Below are 19625 nucleotides of genomic sequence, written 5' to 3'. Positions count from 1 at the left end.
CCATTAAGACAAAAAAAAAATTACAAAAACTGATCACGTACAGGAAACCTTACTCAAAAGAAATTTTTGAGCTAAATCATAATAGTAAAACTCTACTCAAATTCTGGTACTTCCATGATGCTCTGTTCCCTTCTTGCCTCCTTCCTGGACAGAGCCACTTGCCTAGTTGACATCGCCTGTTCTCTCCTTTGCCTCATCTGGCCCCCTAAGGATATTAGAATGAATATATTGTGTTGATTCACTCATCAAAACAATACGTATGTGTGTATGTGTGTTTCAAGTATTTCATAACACCATCAGTACCCAGAGGCATGTCAGATCCTTAGTTGCGGGCTACTTAGTTGTTCAAAGACCACTAGTGGACCAGAAGACCTCAAACAGCAGCTGCATCTAACATGGCTCCTTTGCCTTTCCTGCCTCAAGGCTGCATTGCTTTGGCATACAGTGTCACTTCTGTGGCACAGAACCTTACTTTGTGGAGCTCCACAAAGTAAGTGAGGTGAGCTGTACTTGAAGAACATGAGCTTTGCAGACAGGTGGATTGTGTCTGTGAGTGTGATTAATAAGGTATCCCTCTAAGACTAGAATGATAATGATGCTCACTTTTCAAGGTTCCAGATATTTATGATTTGGGGGGTAACTATTAGAGGTTTCTATAAGCATTGACTCTTAGTTCTACCTGCAAAGCACTGGCCATTAGGTCGAGTACACTGCCATTCACTCTATCACCTCAGGGTTAGTGGATGGTTCTAGTGCTTGGCCTAGTGGAAATATCAAGCCCTCCATTCCCAACTCTGTGTCTGAGAGGACAAGCCATTGCTCAGAAGGTCAGTCCGTAGTGGAAACAGACTAATCTACCAATGGTGTGGTAAGGTCTTAAGAATTCTCTGAGTCTATGTGGCTGGCGATATGGCGCAGTGGATTAATCTTCTGCCTGTGGCACCGGCATCCCATATGGGCTCCGGTTCTAGTCCCAGCTGCTCCTCTTCCAGTCCAGCTCTCTGCTATGGCCTGGGAAGCAGTAGAAGATGGCCCAAGGCCTTGGGCCCCTGCACCCCCGTGGGAGACCAGGAAGAAGCTCCTGGCTCCTGGCTTCTGATTAGCATAGCCCCGGCTGTTTGGGGAGTGAACCAGCAGATGGAAGACATTTTTCTCTGTCTCTCCCTCTCACTGTCTATAACTCTACCTCTCAAATAAATAAATAAAATCTTAAAAAAAAAAAAGAATTCTCTGAGTCTAGACTAAACAAATGAACAATTTATGCTTTTGAAAATCTATGATTCTCCAGAAAGGGAGAGATCGATCCAACATGGGAGGTGGGAGACACAGCAGGCTCATAGAATGGCAGATGTCCTAAATAGTACTCTGGCCTCAGAATCAGCCCTTGAGGCATTTGGATCTGGCTGAAGAGCCCATGAGAGTATTGTAGGCATGGAAAGCCAAGACACCCTGGGGGAAAAAAAAAAAAAAGAAGAAGACCTAAATGAAAGATCTCAACGAGTGTGATCCCAGTGGAAAGAACGGGACCATCAAAGTAGAAGGTACCTTTCTCTGAAGTGAGGAGAGAACTTCCACTTTGACTATGACCCTGTCAGAATCAGATCGAAGTCGGCGAACCCTAAAGGCTTCCATAGCCTCGGCAACTCATGACTAGAGCCTAGGGAGATTTGCCATAAACAAGAGTATTAAATTGTTAAATAAACATCAAGAGTCACTGTGTACTTACGTCCCATGTGGGATCTGTCCTTAATGGGTTGTCCAATGTGAAGTAATGCTATAGCTATGACTGAAACAGTATTTTACACTTTGTGTTTCTGTGTGGGTGCAAACTGATGAAATCTTTACTTAATATATACTGAATCAATCGTCTGTATATAAAGATAATTGAAAATGGAAAAAAAACTTGCTGTTAAATTGGAAATTACATAGAAAATTAATCATTTTTTTAAAAAAAAATCATGTAGGATCTCTGTCCTTAATGTGCTGTACACTGTGATTTAATGCTATAACTGGTACTCCAACAGTATTTTTTCACTTTGTGTTGCTATGTGGGGGCAAACTGTTGAAATCTTTACTTTATATATACTAAACTGATTTTCTGTATATAAAGAGAATTGAAAATGAATCTTGATGTGAATGGAAGGAGAGAGAGAGTGGGAAAGGGGAGGGTTGCGGGTGGGAGGGAAGTTATGGGGGGGGGAAGCCATTGTAATCCATAAGCTGTACTTTGGAAATTTATATTCATTAAATAAAAGATAAAAAAAGGAAAAAAAAGAAAATCTATGATTCTCAAAAAAAAAAAAAAAAGAAAGAAAATCTATGATTCTCACACCAACTTGCTTCACCTTAAAAAAAAAAATGCATGTAAGATTCTCATGTTAAACACGCTGGGAAACCAATGATTATTTATAGGTTTTGTTTGCTTTTCTTTAACTCTGGCAATTTTTTCTCAGCACTGTCTTTAGCAGCATCAAGATGGGTTTCAGAAACCACAAATTGTTTCTCAAAAACAGAAAGCAAGAGGAACTTTGAAAGGAAATGCACATTCACAATGTGAATCTGAAGTTCCATGTTATTGTCTTCAAGTCAGTTAGTTCTCACACACATTCCCTGTAGACCTGATGAAAACTCTGGATAATTGAATGACACTGCTTAGAATACAATCGCTAGATTCTAGCAAAACATCAAGCCTGGCCAAAAAGAGCCACCAGAGAGTAAAACCAAATTAATGTTTAAATATCTTGAGTATCACCCATGTACAAACTTGATATTGGATGCCAAAATTAACAAGTTATTTTAGAAAGCCTGACACTTCTAACTTTAAAGAGAATACATTTTTTAATGTTGAAATGTGTTCATGGAGGCCAGCATTGTGGCGTAGAAGGTAAAGCTGCTGCTTGCAATGCTGGCATCCCACGTGGCTGCCAGTTCTTGTCCCAGCTGCTCCACTTCCTATCTAGCACCCTGCCAAAGGCCTGGGAGAAGTGCCTGGGCCCCTGCTATCCTCATGGGAGACCTGGAAGGAGCTCCCGGCTCCTTCTGCCTTGGCCCAGGGCTGGCTATTGCAGTCATCTGGGGATTGAACCAGCAAATGGAAAATCTCTCTGTCTCTCCCTCTCTCTGTAACTCTGGTTTTCAAATAAATTTTAAAACATCTTTTTAAAAATATATGCATTTATCTTTCATGTCAATATTGGATTTGAAAATCTGGAACATTTTATTATCTTAAAATGTAAAAAACAGCTTTATTGAGATAAATTCATGAATCACACAAATCAACTACATAAAGTATACAGTCCAATAGCTTTTTGTATGTGCACAAAGTTGTGCAACTATCATCACAATCAATTTTAGATCACTTTCATTACATAAAAAGAAATTTTATAACCATCAGTGCTCATTCGCCATTTCTCTTCTTCCCGCCCCTCAACTTCTTCCCTCCATCCAACTTCTCCTTCCCCACCCCCACCCAACCCAAGTCCCCAGCAATCACTTGTCTACTTTCTGTCTCTATATATTTGGCTATTCTGGGAACACTTTTTAAAAATCCCTTTTATCTAAGTATAATTGCATATCCTTGACTAACATCCTTTTCCTGTGGTCTACTGCTACAAACTCATAACAGTTTAAAAAGGAAAAGGAAAACTTTTAATGTTTCACTATTCCCTTCCCATGGGAGGAGTAGGGAATAGGAACAGGTACCAGAAAGCACTTGGAGTCAGAGTTTATAGGGAACTGAAATGACTTCTCTTCTGTGTGCACGAGTTTCTTTGTGACTAACAGAGAACGAGGCTGGAGGGACAGCACTGTCTTCTAGGAGGAACTAACCCTTGGGCATCCCCCAGCACTACCTCAGAACGGCTTTTGGCACTTCATACTCCTCTTCTTACAGAAGTCATTCTCTCCTTTGCAGAGTCATTATCGATTTAAAGTAGAAATAGCACCATCTCTGTCTCTACATTCTTCTCCTATGCTACATCTGCATCTTAGGAAGGTTTGCATAACTCATAATCTCCATCCCTTCCTGCTTCTTATTCCTGTTCATTACAGCAACTCTCAGTGGTTTTATGATATCCAGTGTCTGCATTGTTCTCCTTGTCTGCATGTATTGTCCCCATGCTAATTACTCTTTGCTTACTCACGCATGACACTATGGCCATACTAGTTTTGTTTTACCTGCTCTAAAACAATGATCCCTTTCTTGCTTCAACATCTTCTCTGCACATAAATCTTCCTTTACCTGGAATAGTCTGTGAGTTCCTTCTTATCCACTAAATTTCAGCTCAACTATCGCATCCTCAGAAAGGCCTTCTGTATTACTTTGAGCTCTCTTTTTTTTTCCTTTAATATTTATTTATTTATTTATTTGAAAGGCAGAGTTACAGAGAGAAGGAGAGGCAGAGAGAGAGAGAGAGAGATTGAAAAAGATTCCATCCGAATGGCCACAACAGCCAGACCTGGGCCAGTCTGAAGCCAGGAGCCATGAGCTTCTTCCAGGTCTCCCAAGTGGATGCAGGAGCCCAGGGACTTGGGTCATCCTTTGCTGCTTCCCTAGATGCATTAGTAGGGAGCTGGATTGGAAATAGAGCAGCTGGGACCTGAACTGGTGCCCAAATGGGTTACCAGTGCCACAGGCCACAGCTTAACCCACTGTGCTGCAGCACTAGCCCCTAGTTGGGCTCTCTTGTGCTGCAACTACAACCCTCAAATCTTGTTGGCTTCATACAGTGCAGTGTATCTTATTTCCAAAGCATATGCTCCAAGGTAGTTGTCAGCCACGTGACTTTGAATATTTGCTATCTCCATCTCAATCCAAGATCTCCTCCATGAATACCACAGCAGGAAGAGTGTTGAAAAGTCTCTCAATAGCCCTTAAATGCTTCAACCCCATCTGTAGTTCACCTTACTGCCAAGACTCAAGGAATATGTAATCCTCCCCTTTGCCAGAAGGAAAGGATTTATTTCTTGTGTCTGTACAGCCACTCTCCTGCTTCGTTCTTATTCCCTCACTCACTAACTTCCTTCCCAAAAGAAACAACTCTAAAATTCAAGTTGTCACAAGGACCTCACAACCCAGAATATCTGAGCTGCTTCTGGTAGTCTCTTGGTCCACACTAATAGATCTATTCCCAACCAACAACATACAGTGGCAGAACTGGGCCAGGACAACTACAGAGAGCACTCCCAAGAGGGAAAAATGGAAGGTAGCTGCAGGCAAAGATTTATGAGTCACAAATTGTCCATGAGCAAAAGCCACAAAGGCCTTGACCCTGAAATAACAACCTGTTCCTTGATTCTCAGGACTCCACCCTCGGAGGTTCTCCTGGTATCTTTTTTGGCCATATACTAATAGGTGAATGTCCTGCTTGGGGATTAAGTGGTTTTCCAAGTACATGTTCTGCCTATGTAATGTTGGGGGCCATAGGTCTACTTGGGCTTAGGATCCCCAAATCCACTAAGCTTCTTATCTTTTTTGATTCTAGGAAACTATATTTACCAATACTTATTGTTCTTTTCAAGTAATTGTTCTCAAATCCACTATCTATGGTTCTCAAATACAATTTTTGTTAAGATTTATTTTGCTTATTTGAAAGGCAGAGTTACACACAAAAAGAGAGACAGAGAGAGATCTTCCACTTGCTGGTTTACTCCCCATTGTGTAACATTGGTTACACAATGCCTGAGGCCAGGAGCTATGACCATATTCTGGGTCTCCCACATGGGTCCAGGAGCCCAAGTACTTAGTCCATCTTCCACTGCTTTCCCAGGGGCATTAGCAGGGGACTAGAAGTGGAGCATCCAGGACTCCAGCTGGCACCCATATGGGATGCCAGTGCTTCAGGCGGTGGCTTAACCCTCTATGCCTTAACACTGGCCTCATTCACTATGTTCGTTTGCTTTCTTGCCCTATTATCTATCGTCTATCTATCTATCTATCTAATCTCCATCTCTATATCTCTGATGCTCTCTTGCCTTTATAGGTGCACTAATGTACCTATGGAAAAGCCATACTCTTAATTTTATCTTTTCTCTGAGTGTTTATGCAAATGAATACATTAATTGTTTCTGCCCTAAAGCCTCTTGCTCTTTTGAGAGGAATTACCAATATATATAGCAGACATGCCTCTTTAAAAAACAAAAGACATTTATTTATTTGAAAGGCAGAATCACAGAGAGACAGGGAGAACTCTTCCATCTGCTGGTTTACTTCCCAAAAGCCCACAATGGCCAGGGCTAAACCAGGCTGAAGCCAGGAGCCAGGAATTCTATGCAGGTCTCCCACATGGGTGGAAGGAACTCAAGTACTTGGGCCATCATCCACTGCTTTCCCAGGTGCATTAGCAGGGAGCTGAGTCAGAAGCAAAGTAGTTAGTACTATAATATGGTACATCAACATTGCACGCGACAGCCTAACCCACTGTGCCACAATACCTACCTTGAGTACAAACTTTTTTTTAAAAGATTTTATTTATTTATTAGAGAGGTAGAGTTAAAAAGAGAGAGGGGGAAAGACAGAAATATCTTCCATCCACTATTTCACTCCCCAGATGACCGCAACAGTCGTAGCTGAGCCGATCTGAAGCCAGGAGCTTCTTCAAAGTCTCCCACAAGGGTGCAGGTGCCCAAGCACTTGGGCCATCTTCTACTACTTTCTCAGACCATTAGCAGGGATCTGGATTGGGATTGGAGCAGCTGGGACTCAAACCAGCACCCATGTGGGATGCCAGCACCGTAGGCAGAAGATTAACCCACAGCATCACAGTGCCAGCCCCAAGTACAAACTTTAATTTGATCTTTCCCTAGGTTATTTTTTTCAAGCTGAAATTTTATTTAAAATGAAGAAATTTTCTTGAAAATGCTGGTGAATAAACCAAAAGGATACATTGCTCTCTTCCTACAAGTTAGCCAGCATATCCAGTACAGGACAACATACAGTACTTAATGCTGGTAGATTTTCACAGTTTAGTGTTTTGTTGTTTTTTTTTTTTTTTTAAGATTTATTTATTTACTTGAAAGTCAGAGTTACACAGAGAAAGAAGTAGAGGCAGAGAAAAAGAGGTCTTCCGGCCGGCACCGCGGCTCACTAGGCTAATCCTCCGCCTTGCGGCGCCGGCACACCGGGTTCTAGTCCTGGTCGGGGCACCGATCCTGTCCTGGTTGCCCCTCTTCCAGGCCAGCTCTCTGCTGTGGCCAGGGAGTGCAGTGGAGGATGGCCCAAGTCCTTGGGCCCTGCACCCCATGGGAGACCAGGATAAGCACCTGGCTCCTGCCATCGGATCAGCGCGGTGCGCCGGCCGCAGCGCGCTACCGCGGCGGCCATTGAAGGGTGAACCAACGGCAAAAGGAAGACCTTTCTCTCTGTCTCTCTCTCACTGTCCACTCTGCCTGTCAAAAATTAAAAAAAAAAAAAAAAAAAAAAGAGGTCTTCCATCCTCTGGTTCACTCCTATTTGGCTGCAAAAGCCAAAGCTGTGCCAATCCAAAACTAGGAGCCAGGAGCTTCTTGCGGGTCTCCCATGTGGGTGCAGGGGCCCAAAGACTTGGGCCATCTTCTACTGCTTTCCTAGGCCATAGCAGAGAGCTGGATCAGAAGTGGAGCAGCCGGGACTCGAACCAGAGCCCAAATGGGATGCCAGCACTGCAGACAGTGGCTTTACCTGCTGTGCACCGGCCCCCACAGTTTAGTGTTAAAAGATTATTGGCATATAGATTACGATGAGATTCTTAGTGTGTAATGTTTAATTCTGGGGTTGCACCTTTACTGAGTGTGAACAAGAGCTCCAGCTCCTTGGCCATAACCAAATTGTTTGGGCCCAAAGTTCTTTGCATAACAACCTTTATAATAGATTTCACCTTTCTTCTCAGCCAGAGTTATTGATTCAAGACTCTTTCCACATTTTGCACATTGGAAACAGTTTTTGTGCCAGAGCTTTCCAGCCCGAATTATCTTAGCAGCATACACAGAATCCCCAGATCTGCAACACTTAGCACCTTTATATTCCTGATTTGTTTTAGGTCTGTGCGAACACTTTCTAGCTTGAGGCCAGTCTCTCACCACGGTCCATGTTGCATGTGCTTGCACCCTGGCCATAACTGTAGCCTTTGGGCCCATACTTGTTTCCATAGCAGGATTCGCAGTGGATCTCTTCCTCATGAATTGCCACTGTTGTGCTAGCTAAACTTTTACTGCAAACAAAGCACAGGAAGCGGTAGCAGTGGAAGCTCCTCCCATTGCACTCCGCTTCTTCTGCGTGGTACAAAGTCCTGCCGCAGGCCCCACACTGTTTCCTCCTCCCAGACAGGCATTTCAGGTCAGAGACACAAAGTCTCACCCCGGACAGAGCGGGCAGACTTTGTAGAAAAAGACCATGCAGGGAATCCAATCGCCTTCTAGGTTTATTTGAATGGAGCTTAGCTTTCAGGTCCTTTTCTCTCTGTGTTTGGAGTCTAAAGCCTGTCAGAATTTCCAATTTTCCAAGACCCCAATTTCTGAAATCTATTTCTTTTCACATTTTCTTACAAGCAATTATTTTTTTGAGCACATAAGGTCTTGCCAAAACGTGTCAATAGCCTGCTACACACATTAGAAACATTGTTTTCTCCTAGTCTCCTTTTCTTTAGTAAATAATCTTCCTTCTGAGTTCCTACAGAAGCCGGTTTTACTAACCACCACATAATAAGAAATGTCATCTGTGGCCACCATGATCAATTTCCATGCTGTCCATGGACTGCCAGCCCATGCCACACACTTTAGATATTTGTTTGGAAACAGCCTGCTTCAAGTACCACTTTCTGGTCAGAAGTAGCCACAAGGGATCTTTTTTATTTTTTTACACATGACAAGATTTTACACCAAGAAGTCAGTTAAATAGTACAAATTTACATTCATGAGGAATGTTCAAAAAAATTCAACTAAAAAACCCACTTTTTCCTGTGACCCAAAATCCCGACATTTTACAGTGCAGGGGAGAAGGGAGTTGGGGGAGCATCTAAAACAAGTCTCTCCCAAAAGAAAGGACTTAAATTTCACATTCCTTCTCCACACAGGATCCAAATGGTGAGTATAACTTACAATTCATCTTTTTCAGCTGTTGATTTCTTTTCTGGTTCCTGTTCCTCTTCATCTGTGCCTACATCCATTTCTTCTTCATCTTGCTCAGTGTCTTCTGTGGTGTCTTCTATGGTGTCTTCAGGTTCTTCCTCGGGTTCTTCTTCCACCTTTGCATCAGGGTCAATGTTCAAACTGAGGCGAAGCATTCTTTCTATTCTATCTCCATATGCCTTAGTGTCTGGTAAAAGATATCCTGACCGAAGTGTCGCTGTTTCAAACAAAACCACAGCAAGATCCATAACAGTCTTGTCATCTTCATCTTCCTTAATTCATCGAAGCATGTCTCTGATCAGTGGATGTCTGGGATTGATTTCAAATGTCTTCTTTTGACTGGCATAGTAATTTGTAGAGATGTCCTCACCTGTTTGGTAGGCCTGAGCTTTCATGATTCTCTCCATGTTGCCAGACCATCCGTACTGGCTGGCCACCAGAGCACACGGAGACTCTGTCAGGTGCTGAGACACCACAGCCTTTTCAATCTTGTCCTTGAGGGCTGTGTCTTTCATCCAGTTGAGCAGAGGCTCAAACTCTTTCTCGGTTGCTTCACGACTCTCCTTAGTTTTCTCACTTTCATCAAACTTCACCCCTTCCTTGGCCACATTCTGGAACCTTTTCCCATCAAACTCAGGAAGCGCCTGAATGCAGTATTCATCCACAGGTTCTGTGAGGTAAATGACTTCACAGCCCTTCTTCAGAAGCCGCTCAACAAATGGAGACGATTCGGCCTCTTTTCTGCTGACCCCAGCCATGAAGTAGATTTTGTCCTGTTTTTCCTTCACTCTTTCCACATACTGGTCTAGACTAGTAATGTCAGTTGGGTGGTGGGAAGACTGGAATCGAAGCAGTTTAGCAAGACGTGTTCGATTGGAGTGATCCTCAATCACACCAAGCTTGATGTTGGTACCGAATTCTTTCCAGAAAGTATCATTGTATTTCTCATCAGCAATCTTCTTGATCATGTCCAGAGTTTTTCGGACAAGCTTCTTCCTAATCACCTTAAGCAGTTTATGCTGCTGGATGGTCTCACGGGAAACATTCAAGGGGAGGTCGTCCGAGTCCACAACACCCTTGACAAAATTCAGGTACTTAGCATCATGTCATGGAAGTCATCTGTGATGAACACCCGGCGCACGTAGAGCTTAATGTAATCACTCTTCTTAGATCCATATTTGTCAAACAGACCACCTGGAGCAGACGTAGGTACAAATAAAATGGATTTAAAGGTAACTTCTCCTTCAGCAGTGAAGTGGATATAGGCCATGGGGTCATCACTTTCCTTTGAAAATGATTTGTAGAAAGCTTTGTACTCATCTTTCTTCTACTTCTTTCAATGGTCTCTGCCATATTGGTTTGATATCATTCATAGGTTCCCAATCCCAGACTGTTTTCTCAACTTTTTTAGTTTTTGGTTTCTTTTCTTCTTCTTCTTCTTCTTCCACTGAAGCTTCATCATCAGATTCTTCTTTTTCTTCTTTTGCTGCCTCCTCTTCTTCCACGGGCTCCTCGACTGTTTCCGTCTTGCTGCTCCACATGTAAATAGGGAAGTTTATGAACTGTATTTCTTGACAAGATTTTTAATTGTATCCAATTCAAGGTAATCAGATGCTTCTTCTTTTAAGACAAGGGTAATTGTTGTTCCCCGTCTGAGAGCGTTTCCTCTTGGGTCAGCAATTACAGAAAATTCATTGGAGTCGGACTCCCAGATGTGCTGGGTATCGTTGCTGTGTTTGGATGTGACTATAACCTTGTCTGCTACAAGGAAGGCAGAATAGAAACCAACACCAAACTGGCCGATCAGTTCGGAAGTTGACTGGCCATCTTCTTGTGCCTCAGTCATTTTGTTTAAAAACTCGCTCGTGCCAGACTTGGCTATGGTACCAAGGTTTTTAACCAACTCTTCTCTAATCATTCCCACACCAGTGTCCGTGACATGCAGCAGGTTCTTCTCCTTGTCGCACTTAATTTTGACTGTTAGTTCCTCATTTCCAGAAAGAGCTTGTTCATCAGTCAGTGATATTAGCCTGATCTTATCTAAAGCATCGGAAGCATTTGAAATCAGTTCTCTCAGGAAAATCTCTTTATTTTTATACAATGAATTGATGATAAGTTTCATCATCCTGCTCACTTCACCTCGGAGACTGAGGGGGGGAGGGCCTTCCGGGGGCGGGCCTTCCGCGGCGCGTGGGTGAGGAAGGTCAGGTCCAGAGAACTAACCGGAAATACTCCAACTGCAGTAGAAGCTGTCCTGGCGCCCTCACGGGAATTAACAATACACGACAAAGGCAACGTTTGTAACCAGGAGCATCTTCCTGCAGCTTCTGAGGAAACTTCTGTAGAAGAGGCGAGAAGTCACCTTTGGCACCTGGAAGGCCTTGGTAGATACTCTTGCTCCTTGCTGCCCAAGAAATGTCTTCGCTTTCAGAATATGCCTTGCGCATGACTCGGCTGAGTGCCCGGCTGTTTGGAGAAGTTGCCGGGCCCACTGACTCCAAGTCTATGAATGTGGTGAAACTGTTCAGTGAGCAGCCGCTGGCCAAGAGAAAGGAGACTTACGACTGGTATCCCAATCACAACACATACTTTGTGCTCGTGGGGATCCTCCGTTTTCATGGCCTCTACAGAGATGAGCACCAAGGTTTTAAGGAGGAGCAAGTACGTCTGAAGAAGCTTCGCGGAAAGGGGAAACCCAGGAAAGGAGAAGGGAAGAGAGCCACAAAGAAGAAGTAGTGTTGGCCTTGGAGAGAGAGCTGCTCAGCGACGGAGAGGAGAGCGTGTGTGTCTGCACGCGGATGCCTCGTTCCCCACGAAGCTTAGCTGGAGGAACACGGTCACCTCCATGCCCATGTCTAACCCAGGGAAGCACACTCTGATTCTGCAGAATTACTCGGTGTTGGTTTTACAATCTCATGTTCACCTAACTAATGAAATGGATGTATAAAAAAAAAAAATAAAAAAAAAAAAAAAAGGCTGTGCCCTCACTCTCTATGTGAACCCTAGCCCCGTTGGATCGTGGACCACGTCCTCACGACGTAGTCTCACCTCAGTCACCTCCTGATCTCCAAATCCCGAGTCCCGTTGGGGGCTCGGCCTTCCACAGGTGTGGGGGGGTACAGATTGGTCCAGGACAAGAGTTTACCTTCACCAGCAAACAAGGGGCGGAGACTGAGGGCTGAAGAACACACTGGGAGCTGAGACGGACCCGAGGTGTTTTCACAGCGATGACCTGGCTTCGTGAGCTGCTGGAGGAGGTGAAGCGGCTGTGACGCACGGATGCTGCAGTGCAGGGCCGTGGGAGGAGAGAGTTGCCAAAGTCATCGCGTGCCACGTGCCTGTCCTGGAGGATCGCGCTCCTGGTCCGTGGGAGAGGCACAGGAAGGACCATGGATAAGGAGACCCAGGAAGTTGGTGGCGTCCATTTCCCGTTTCCCTTCACGCCCTATTGCATCCAGAAGGACTTCATGGCAGAGCTCTACAAGGTGCTGGAGGCTGGCAAGATTGGGATATTTGAGAGTCCCACGGGCATTGGAAAGTCCTTGAGTCTCATTTGTGGGGCCCTCTCCTGGCTCCGTGACTTTGAAGAGAAGAAGCGCCAAGAAGAGACCCGTCTGCTGGAACCTGGAACCGACCCCTTGCGTGGCACAGGCAGCTCATCCTCACTTCCGGGCAGCCCGAGGCCTGTGGGAGAGCAAGACTGGGTCACTCAAGTTTGTGCAGAAGAAAGAAGAAAGGGACTTGGTGGACCGACTGAAGGAGGAGCAGGCCAAGAGGAGGAAGCAGGAGGAGTGGCTGCAGCAGATCCGGCGCAATGCGCAGCTCAGGGCTGCAGCCCAGCGCCGGAGACAGGAAGAAGAGGAGACCGAGAGCCTCCTGCGCCTCAGCAGGGAGATGCTGGCGGCAGCTGGCGCGGAGCCGCCGGAGCAGCTGGAGGCCGGGGAGGAGGAGCTGGTGCTTGCGGAGTATGAGAGCCACGAGGAGAAGAGGGCCGCCCGCGGCGTGGATGAAGATGAGGAGGAAGCCTTGGAGGAAGAACACAGAACTAAGATTTATTACTGCAGTCGGACGCACTCCCAGCTGGCCCAGTTTGTGCGAGAAGTACAGAAGAGGCCCTTTGGCAAGGAAACCCGACTCGTGGCCCTCGGCTCCCGGCAGAGCCTTTGTGTGAACGAGGATGTGAAGAGCCTGGGTTCTGTCAGCCTGGGTTTCTGTCTTGGCCTGAGACCTGGGCCAAGTCCAGCAACGACAACATCAGGCACTCGCAGAACATGCGGGCCAGCTCCATCCGCTGCGGGAGGAGGTGGAGCACCTTATGGGGAGCTTGTCGGACCAGATGTGGAAGCAGTTCACCCACACCAACCTGGCCTTCGAAGCCCGCATCGCCGAGGTGACAGACGTGAGGAACCAGCTGCAGACACAGCCGGCCAAGACGCTGCAGGAGATCTTCCAGGCAGAGAACACCATTATGCTGCTGGACAGGTCCATCATGGCCAAGGAGTGCCCGCTGAAGGTGGCGCAGAGCAGGCTGGAGTGCCGCACGCGGCGGCCCAACGTGGAGCTGTGCAGGGACATCCAGCAGTTCAAGCTCGTGAAGGAGGTGTTCACCGTTGACGACACCCTGCAGACCCTCAAGCTGAGGCTGCGGGAGACACAGGACACGCTGCAGCTGCTGGTGATGACCAAGTCCCGGCTGGAGCACGAGCTGGCCATCAAGGCCAACACCCTCTGCATCGACAAGGACAAGTGCATGGGCATGCGCAAGACCTTCCCCAGCACCCCGCACCTCGTGGGCTACACCTGAGCCGCCGCTGGCTGCCGCACCCTGCTCCGCACTGGGTCTTACGCAGCGCAAAATTGGAAAAAGCCACAGAGCAAAACTGAAGTTTCAGTTATTCCCTTTCCTTCTATAATGAACTATACCGTGCCCAAAATAAATGTGCCCAAATTAAAAAAAAAAAAAAAAGACCCTGTTTCTCAGAGGGCCTGAGCTTCCCCTCTGTAGCTGTGCCGCCTGCCTAAGTCATCTGGGTGTGTCTCCCTCAGCAATGCTTGCTTAATGCTTTTGTTGAATCAACAAAGGGCCTGAGGCCTTAGCTATTTATTTATTTTTTTTTAATTTTTATTTTTTAACTTTTATTTAATGAATATAAATTTCCAAAGTACAGCTTATGAATTACAATGGCTTCCCCCTCCCATAACTTCCCTCCCACCCGAAGCCCTCCCCTCTCCCGCTCCCTCTCCCCTTCCCTTCACATCAAGATTCATTTTCAATTCTCTTTATATACAGAAAATCAATTTAGTGTACATTAAGTAAAGATTTCAACAGTTTGCACCTACATAGAAACACAAAGTGAAACATACTGTTTGAGTACTAGTTATAGCATTAAATCACAATGTACAGCACATTAAGGACAGAGATCCCACATGAGGAGCAAGTGCACAGTGGCTCCTGTTGTTGACCCAACAAATTGACACTCTAGTTTATGGCGCCAGTAACCACCCTAGGCTGTTGTCATGAGTTGCCAAGGCTATGGAAGCCTTCCAAGTTTGCCGACTCTGATCATATTTAGACAAGGTCATAAAAGACAGGGTGAGGAGAGTAACCAATGATCCTAAGAGTGGCATTAACCAGGTCTGAACAATTATACAGCCTTAGGTGGGGAAGAGGACCATCAGTACACACAGGTTGGGAGTAGAGCCATTGGTGGTAGAGTAGAGGTTGTGATTATGAAGGAATGAGGCCCAAGTGCACTAGACAGGGTCTAGAACAAAGGACAGAGTCATTATTAGAGGAGCTAAGAAAGGTGCTGTCCAAGCTACAATTAAGTTTTCTGATTGAGAGGCAAATAGAACCTGACAGAAGGGGCTTGATAATAATCTGGTGGGCTTTAGGCCTTGTAAGTTAAGAGGCCCAGACCTATCTATCTCTTCACATGGGGTACATCCTAAGGGAGGTGTGAACCTCCTAGGGGAAGGCACTCTGTTGACTTTCATTACTTAGCTGGCCTGGGAGGAGAGCTGGCCAGGTAAAGGCAGGGGGCATCTCTAACAAGAAATTTACAGTTCTGCCTGCAATGTTGCTGACCCTACTTGGCCGTCCCCTCAGCTGCAATGGTCACTTTGGAAGTTGGGCTGAGTGAAGGGCTTTCAGCTTAGAGCCAATAAGATCTGTGGCTCTGACCTGGGCATCCTTCGACTCCAGGGCAGGTCCATTTCCAGTGATCCAACTCTTGGCAGAGCTGCCAGGGCTCTTCACAAGTTGACTTCTGCTGAAGCCCAGTCTTACCACATTGAAAGCCACTGCAGTAGACTGGCCTGTTGGGTCTCTTTGAGGGCAGATCACTGTATAGATCAGCCATTAATGGCCTTAGCTATTTATTTAAGGTCTCTGTCCCAGGCATGGTGCTCAATATTTTGGCCAAATAAATTACTTTCCTTGAATATCCAGGAATCTTTTAGACTAAAGCAATGAGGAGTTATCACCTCACCCTCAAACTCCAATATGATCTATGCCTTAGTGGTTGTTCTTGTTGTCTGCTTTGATATAAAAGCGACAATATTTGGAAAAAGAAGCTGCAGTATTCCAAATACACCATAGGCCTTTATCTGTCATTCCTACATTTCTGGTTTAGGTGTATGTAAATGGGCTGTGTTATTTGTCCAGAGAAAGAGATTGTAAGGATACAAGAATAATTTTTTAGTCCTAAATGCCGTTTTGTTTACTTCCTGTCAAGATACTTACCCTTGTCGAATTCAAACTACAGTACTGTGTAATTATGTATAAAGTTTTTTATTTTAATTTATTTGAAATTAGACTAGATACACGCTTTTAAATTTAACATCTGGCTGGACAGTGTTCTATTAACTCATTGAATGTGTTTCCTTTGTCTTGTGTTAATAAATATTGATGCCTGTGGGTCTCTGAACAGACCCACACCACACTTCCCATCCCCCCACAAGCCCATTCCTCCCAGTGCTTCTGGCCTGGGGCCAGAGACCTTAATGTGACTCCCAGACTCCCCTTTCCGTGTACCCCACATCTGTTTTAGTGGGTTCCAGTCAGATAGCAACAGGACCCAGGCACTTTTCACACCACCCCGTCCCTGTGCCCTCTGATTTGCATTAATGCAATTTGATTCCTGGGTGGACTCCCCTCTCTATTCTGAATACAAGGCCAGAGTGAGACTCCGCAGACCCTGTCACATCTCTGTGCTGCAGTTTTTAAATCGCCCAACAGGACCTCCACGAGCCGGTTCCCCACTACTGTCCCAGCCTCAGCTGTTCCTTCAGCCCACTGGGAACCCTCCTACCTCCTGTGTGCCCTTGGTGGTACGTCTCTCGGCCGGCACTGCTTTTCTTCAAGTTTCTGATCAATGTGACCGCCCGTGAGCCCCTTTTTAAGTTTTATTTATTTATTTGAAAGGTAGAGAGAGAGGAAGAGAAACAGTGCGATCTTCCATCCACTGGTTCAGTCCCCAAATGCCTGCAACCACCAGGGCTCGGCCAGGCCAAATTCAGGTCTCCCACATGCTCGCGAGTACTCAAGTTGTCAGTTGCTGCCTTCCCAGGTGCATCAACAGGCATCAGCCAAGTAACCAGGACTCGAACCCCACTCTCCAAGATGGTACGCAGCACCCCAGGCTTAGCCCCCTGTGCCCCAACACCAGCCTCATCCATGAGCATTTTTGTGAAGCAGCAATGCGCAGCCCACCCCAGCTCTGCTGCTTCTCTCCCTTGCTTTTCTAATTCTAACCATAACACAGGGGGAAACTTGTTTCTCTCCCCATGAGATTATAAATTCCCCAAGAGCAGTGATTTCTGCCCCCTCCCAGCCACAAATAGTCCCAGACCTAGCAGTCACTTCCTAAAGAATTGGAGAGAGATGAGCTTAACATCACTCTCCATTTTCCTCCCCGAGGGGGAAAAAAAAAAAAAAAGTGAAAGGCAAAGGTGAACTATAGTGCTCTCCTGTCCCTTAGAAACAAAGAGAATGGGACAGGAAGCCTTTACACTTGCTATGATCAGTTTTTCAAAGTAGAAGTCACTCTTTCATCATTTTAGCCACATATTTACTTCCTTATTACATGTGAAAGTTTTATACTCTTTTATTTACTAATTACTACCCCTATTTGTTTTCTTCATTTCCCCAGCTAGACTGTGATTTCCCTGAAGGCAAGGATCATGTCTGACTTAATCGCTCTTCAGGTTGCACGGGTTGTAGCACAGTACTTAGGATGTTGTAGATGTTCACTAAATAATGAGTGAGTTGATGAATGAATGAGTGAAAAGTAGACAGATTTTTCACTTCTGCTACTTCAAGATCAATACCATGCCTGTTTCATTCTGCTCAGAACATGAGCCCTTCTGCAGAGGTCATGCCTGTCTGAGCACGCTACACATCTCAGAGCAACATACATCTTGAATTGCCACCCTGGTGACAGACAGTAGGTAGCCTATTCGGGGAAGGAGAGGGCAATGCCAAGAGGAAGACAGTTCATGGAGTAGAATCCAGGTGCAGCTGAAGGGCCACGTGAACGCCCACTCCCACCCACTTTCAGCGAAATCACCAAGCCACATCAGGGTCGGTGGAGCTGCAGGGCTGGACAGAGCAAGGGCCCTCCCATGATTTGCTTCTTCCCTTCTTGCCCAGCTCAGCTGCTCTGTCTTGTTTGCTCAGCACAGTTGTCTTCCCACAGTCTCCTCTCTTTCTCCTCCAATTCTGCCATACCTATTATATACATAACTGAATTATCTAAGGACAGTCATTTTCTTTTTACTCTAGCTATAGAAAGCAATCAAGAGCAATAACTGCTATTCTATGTTTTGTTTTTAGATTCCTTTAAGAGGGTGCTCAGGCCGGTGCTGCGGCTCAATAGGCTAATCCTCCGCCTAGCGGCGCTGGCACACCAGGTTCTAGTCCCGGTCGGGACACCGGATTCTGTCCCGGTTGCCCCTCTTCCAGGCCAGCTCTCTGCTATGGCCCAGGAGTGCAGTGGAGGATGGCCCAAGTGCTTGGGCCCTGCACCCCATGGGAGACCAGGATAAGCACCTGGCTCCTGCCTTCGGATCAGCACAGTGCGCTGGCCGCAACGTGCTGGCCTCGGTGGCCATTGGAGGGTGAACCAATGGCAAAAAGGAAGACCTTTCTCTCTGTCTCTCTCTCTCACTGTCCACTCTGCCTGTCAAAAAAAAAAAAAAAAAAAAGAGGGTTCTCTTCCTTTCTTGTAAGCAATGAACCAAGCCTGACAGATGTTATCCACAACTAGTCTCAGAGCTTGACTACTTGTGACTTTACTTTGGCACTCTACCTGATCTCCTCCGGGAGTGTCAGGCACCTACAGCACTTACCTTGTTAAGCTAGTTCAAGTTCAAGTTTGGCCACTAATGAAACTCCTCTGGCTCTCTTCCTAACTCTGACTATTCACTCAAGTCTCCTTCCCACTCTTTCCCCTCTCACCCAAACCATTGATGGTAAATACCCACTGAAGTTCAGTCTTCTCCTCAAGCCTGAAAAATCTCTTGGTTCCACCCCTGCCGAGACATGCGACCTTGGGCAATCTTGTTGATTTCTCTGGGCCTCAGTTCTTTCTTCTGTAAAATGAAAATAATATTACTTGCCTCAGTGGGTTATTTTGAAAATTAAATGAGTTGACACTTGCAATTTTTAAAAAATATTTATTTATTTATTTATTTGAAAGGCAGAGTCACAGAGAAAGAGAGAGGAGAGACGGAGATCTTCCATCCGTTGGTTAACTCCCCCAATGGCCACAACAGCCAGGGCTATGCCAGGCTGAAGCCAGGAGCCGGGAGTCTTCTGGGTCTCCCATGTCGGTGCGGGGCCCAAGCATTTGGGCCATCCTTTGCTGCCTTCCCAGGTGCATTAGCAGGGAGCTGGATTGGAAGTGGAGCAACTGGGACTGCAACAGATAACCCATATGGGATACCAGCACTGCAAGCCATGGCTTAACTCATTGCACCACAGCACCGGCCCCGAATTGTGCCTGGCACATAGTAAAAGCCTAAGAAGCATTGGCAATTATTATTATCTTTCCCCATGACTTTGCCAATAAACTCTAAGTTAACATTTCCAAATCTTTGTCTTCAGTCCCTCCCTTTCCAAAGTTCTGTATAGGTATTTCCAATTGCCCTAACCCAAAATAGAACTCATTTTACATGAAAACTTAAGTTTTCCAGAATTTTTTATGCCACTTAAGGATATTAGTCTCTCAATCTAGAAAACTCAGGGTCACTGGTGGATGTCTCTCCATTTCCTGCGCAGTTTCAGTCGGCCTCAGAGCTGCCCTTCAGTCTGGACCTCTTGTTTCCATCCTCACTGAATGGGAACCAGGCCTTTACTACCTTTTCCTACTGCCGGGATGTGCACCTTGCTCTGAATTTCGCTGCAAACCTAAAATTGGTCTTTATAAAAAGTCATTTTAAGAAATGAGTCTAAATTTATCCGAGAGATTTTTGTGAATAGTATAAGAATCTTTGTGGTATTCTTCATAATAATAGTTTAA

General features: G+C 45.6%; 3 protein-coding genes across 3 annotated transcripts; 1 reads left to right on the top strand and 2 right to left on the bottom strand.

Moving 5' to 3' along the window:
• Nucleotides 1-7758: 7758 nt before the first annotated feature.
• On the bottom strand, nt 7759-9350 carry LOC133756635 (cysteine and glycine-rich protein 2-like). The gene is given in 3 exon segments (XM_062187251.1): nt 7759-8044; nt 8046-8351; nt 9073-9350. Coding segments are annotated over 3 exon segments (870 nt in total).
• Nucleotides 8813-11416, bottom strand: LOC133756634 (endoplasmin-like). Its single transcript, XM_062187250.1, is given in 5 exon segments — nt 8813-10201; nt 10204-10423; nt 10425-10666; nt 10669-11320; nt 11408-11416. Coding segments are annotated over 5 exon segments (1944 nt in total). The 3' UTR covers nt 8813-9380.
• Nucleotides 11417-11495: 79 nt separating this feature from the next.
• On the top strand, nt 11496-11873 carry LOC133757060 (small ribosomal subunit protein mS33-like). Its single transcript, XM_062187671.1, has one exon. It carries the CDS (start codon nt 11518-11520, stop codon nt 11836-11838), a length of 321 nt encoding a protein of 106 aa, XP_062043655.1. The 5' UTR covers nt 11496-11517; the 3' UTR covers nt 11839-11873.
• Nucleotides 11874-19625: the final 7752 nt, after the last annotated feature.

The sequence above is a fragment of the Lepus europaeus genome, chromosome 3 (assembly GCF_033115175.1).
Source record: "Lepus europaeus isolate LE1 chromosome 3, mLepTim1.pri, whole genome shotgun sequence".
In the NCBI taxonomy this organism is placed as follows: domain Eukaryota; kingdom Metazoa; phylum Chordata; class Mammalia; order Lagomorpha; family Leporidae; genus Lepus; species Lepus europaeus.
Note: the sequence above shows the minus strand (reverse complement) of the source record. Positions and strands in the feature narration are given on the sequence as shown.

What these genes read in the sequence shown, in the direction of transcription:
- LOC133757060 (XM_062187671.1), top strand. Translation starts at nt 11,518, where the DNA reads ATGTCTTCGCTTTCAGAATATGCCTTGCGCATGACTCGGCTGAGTGCC.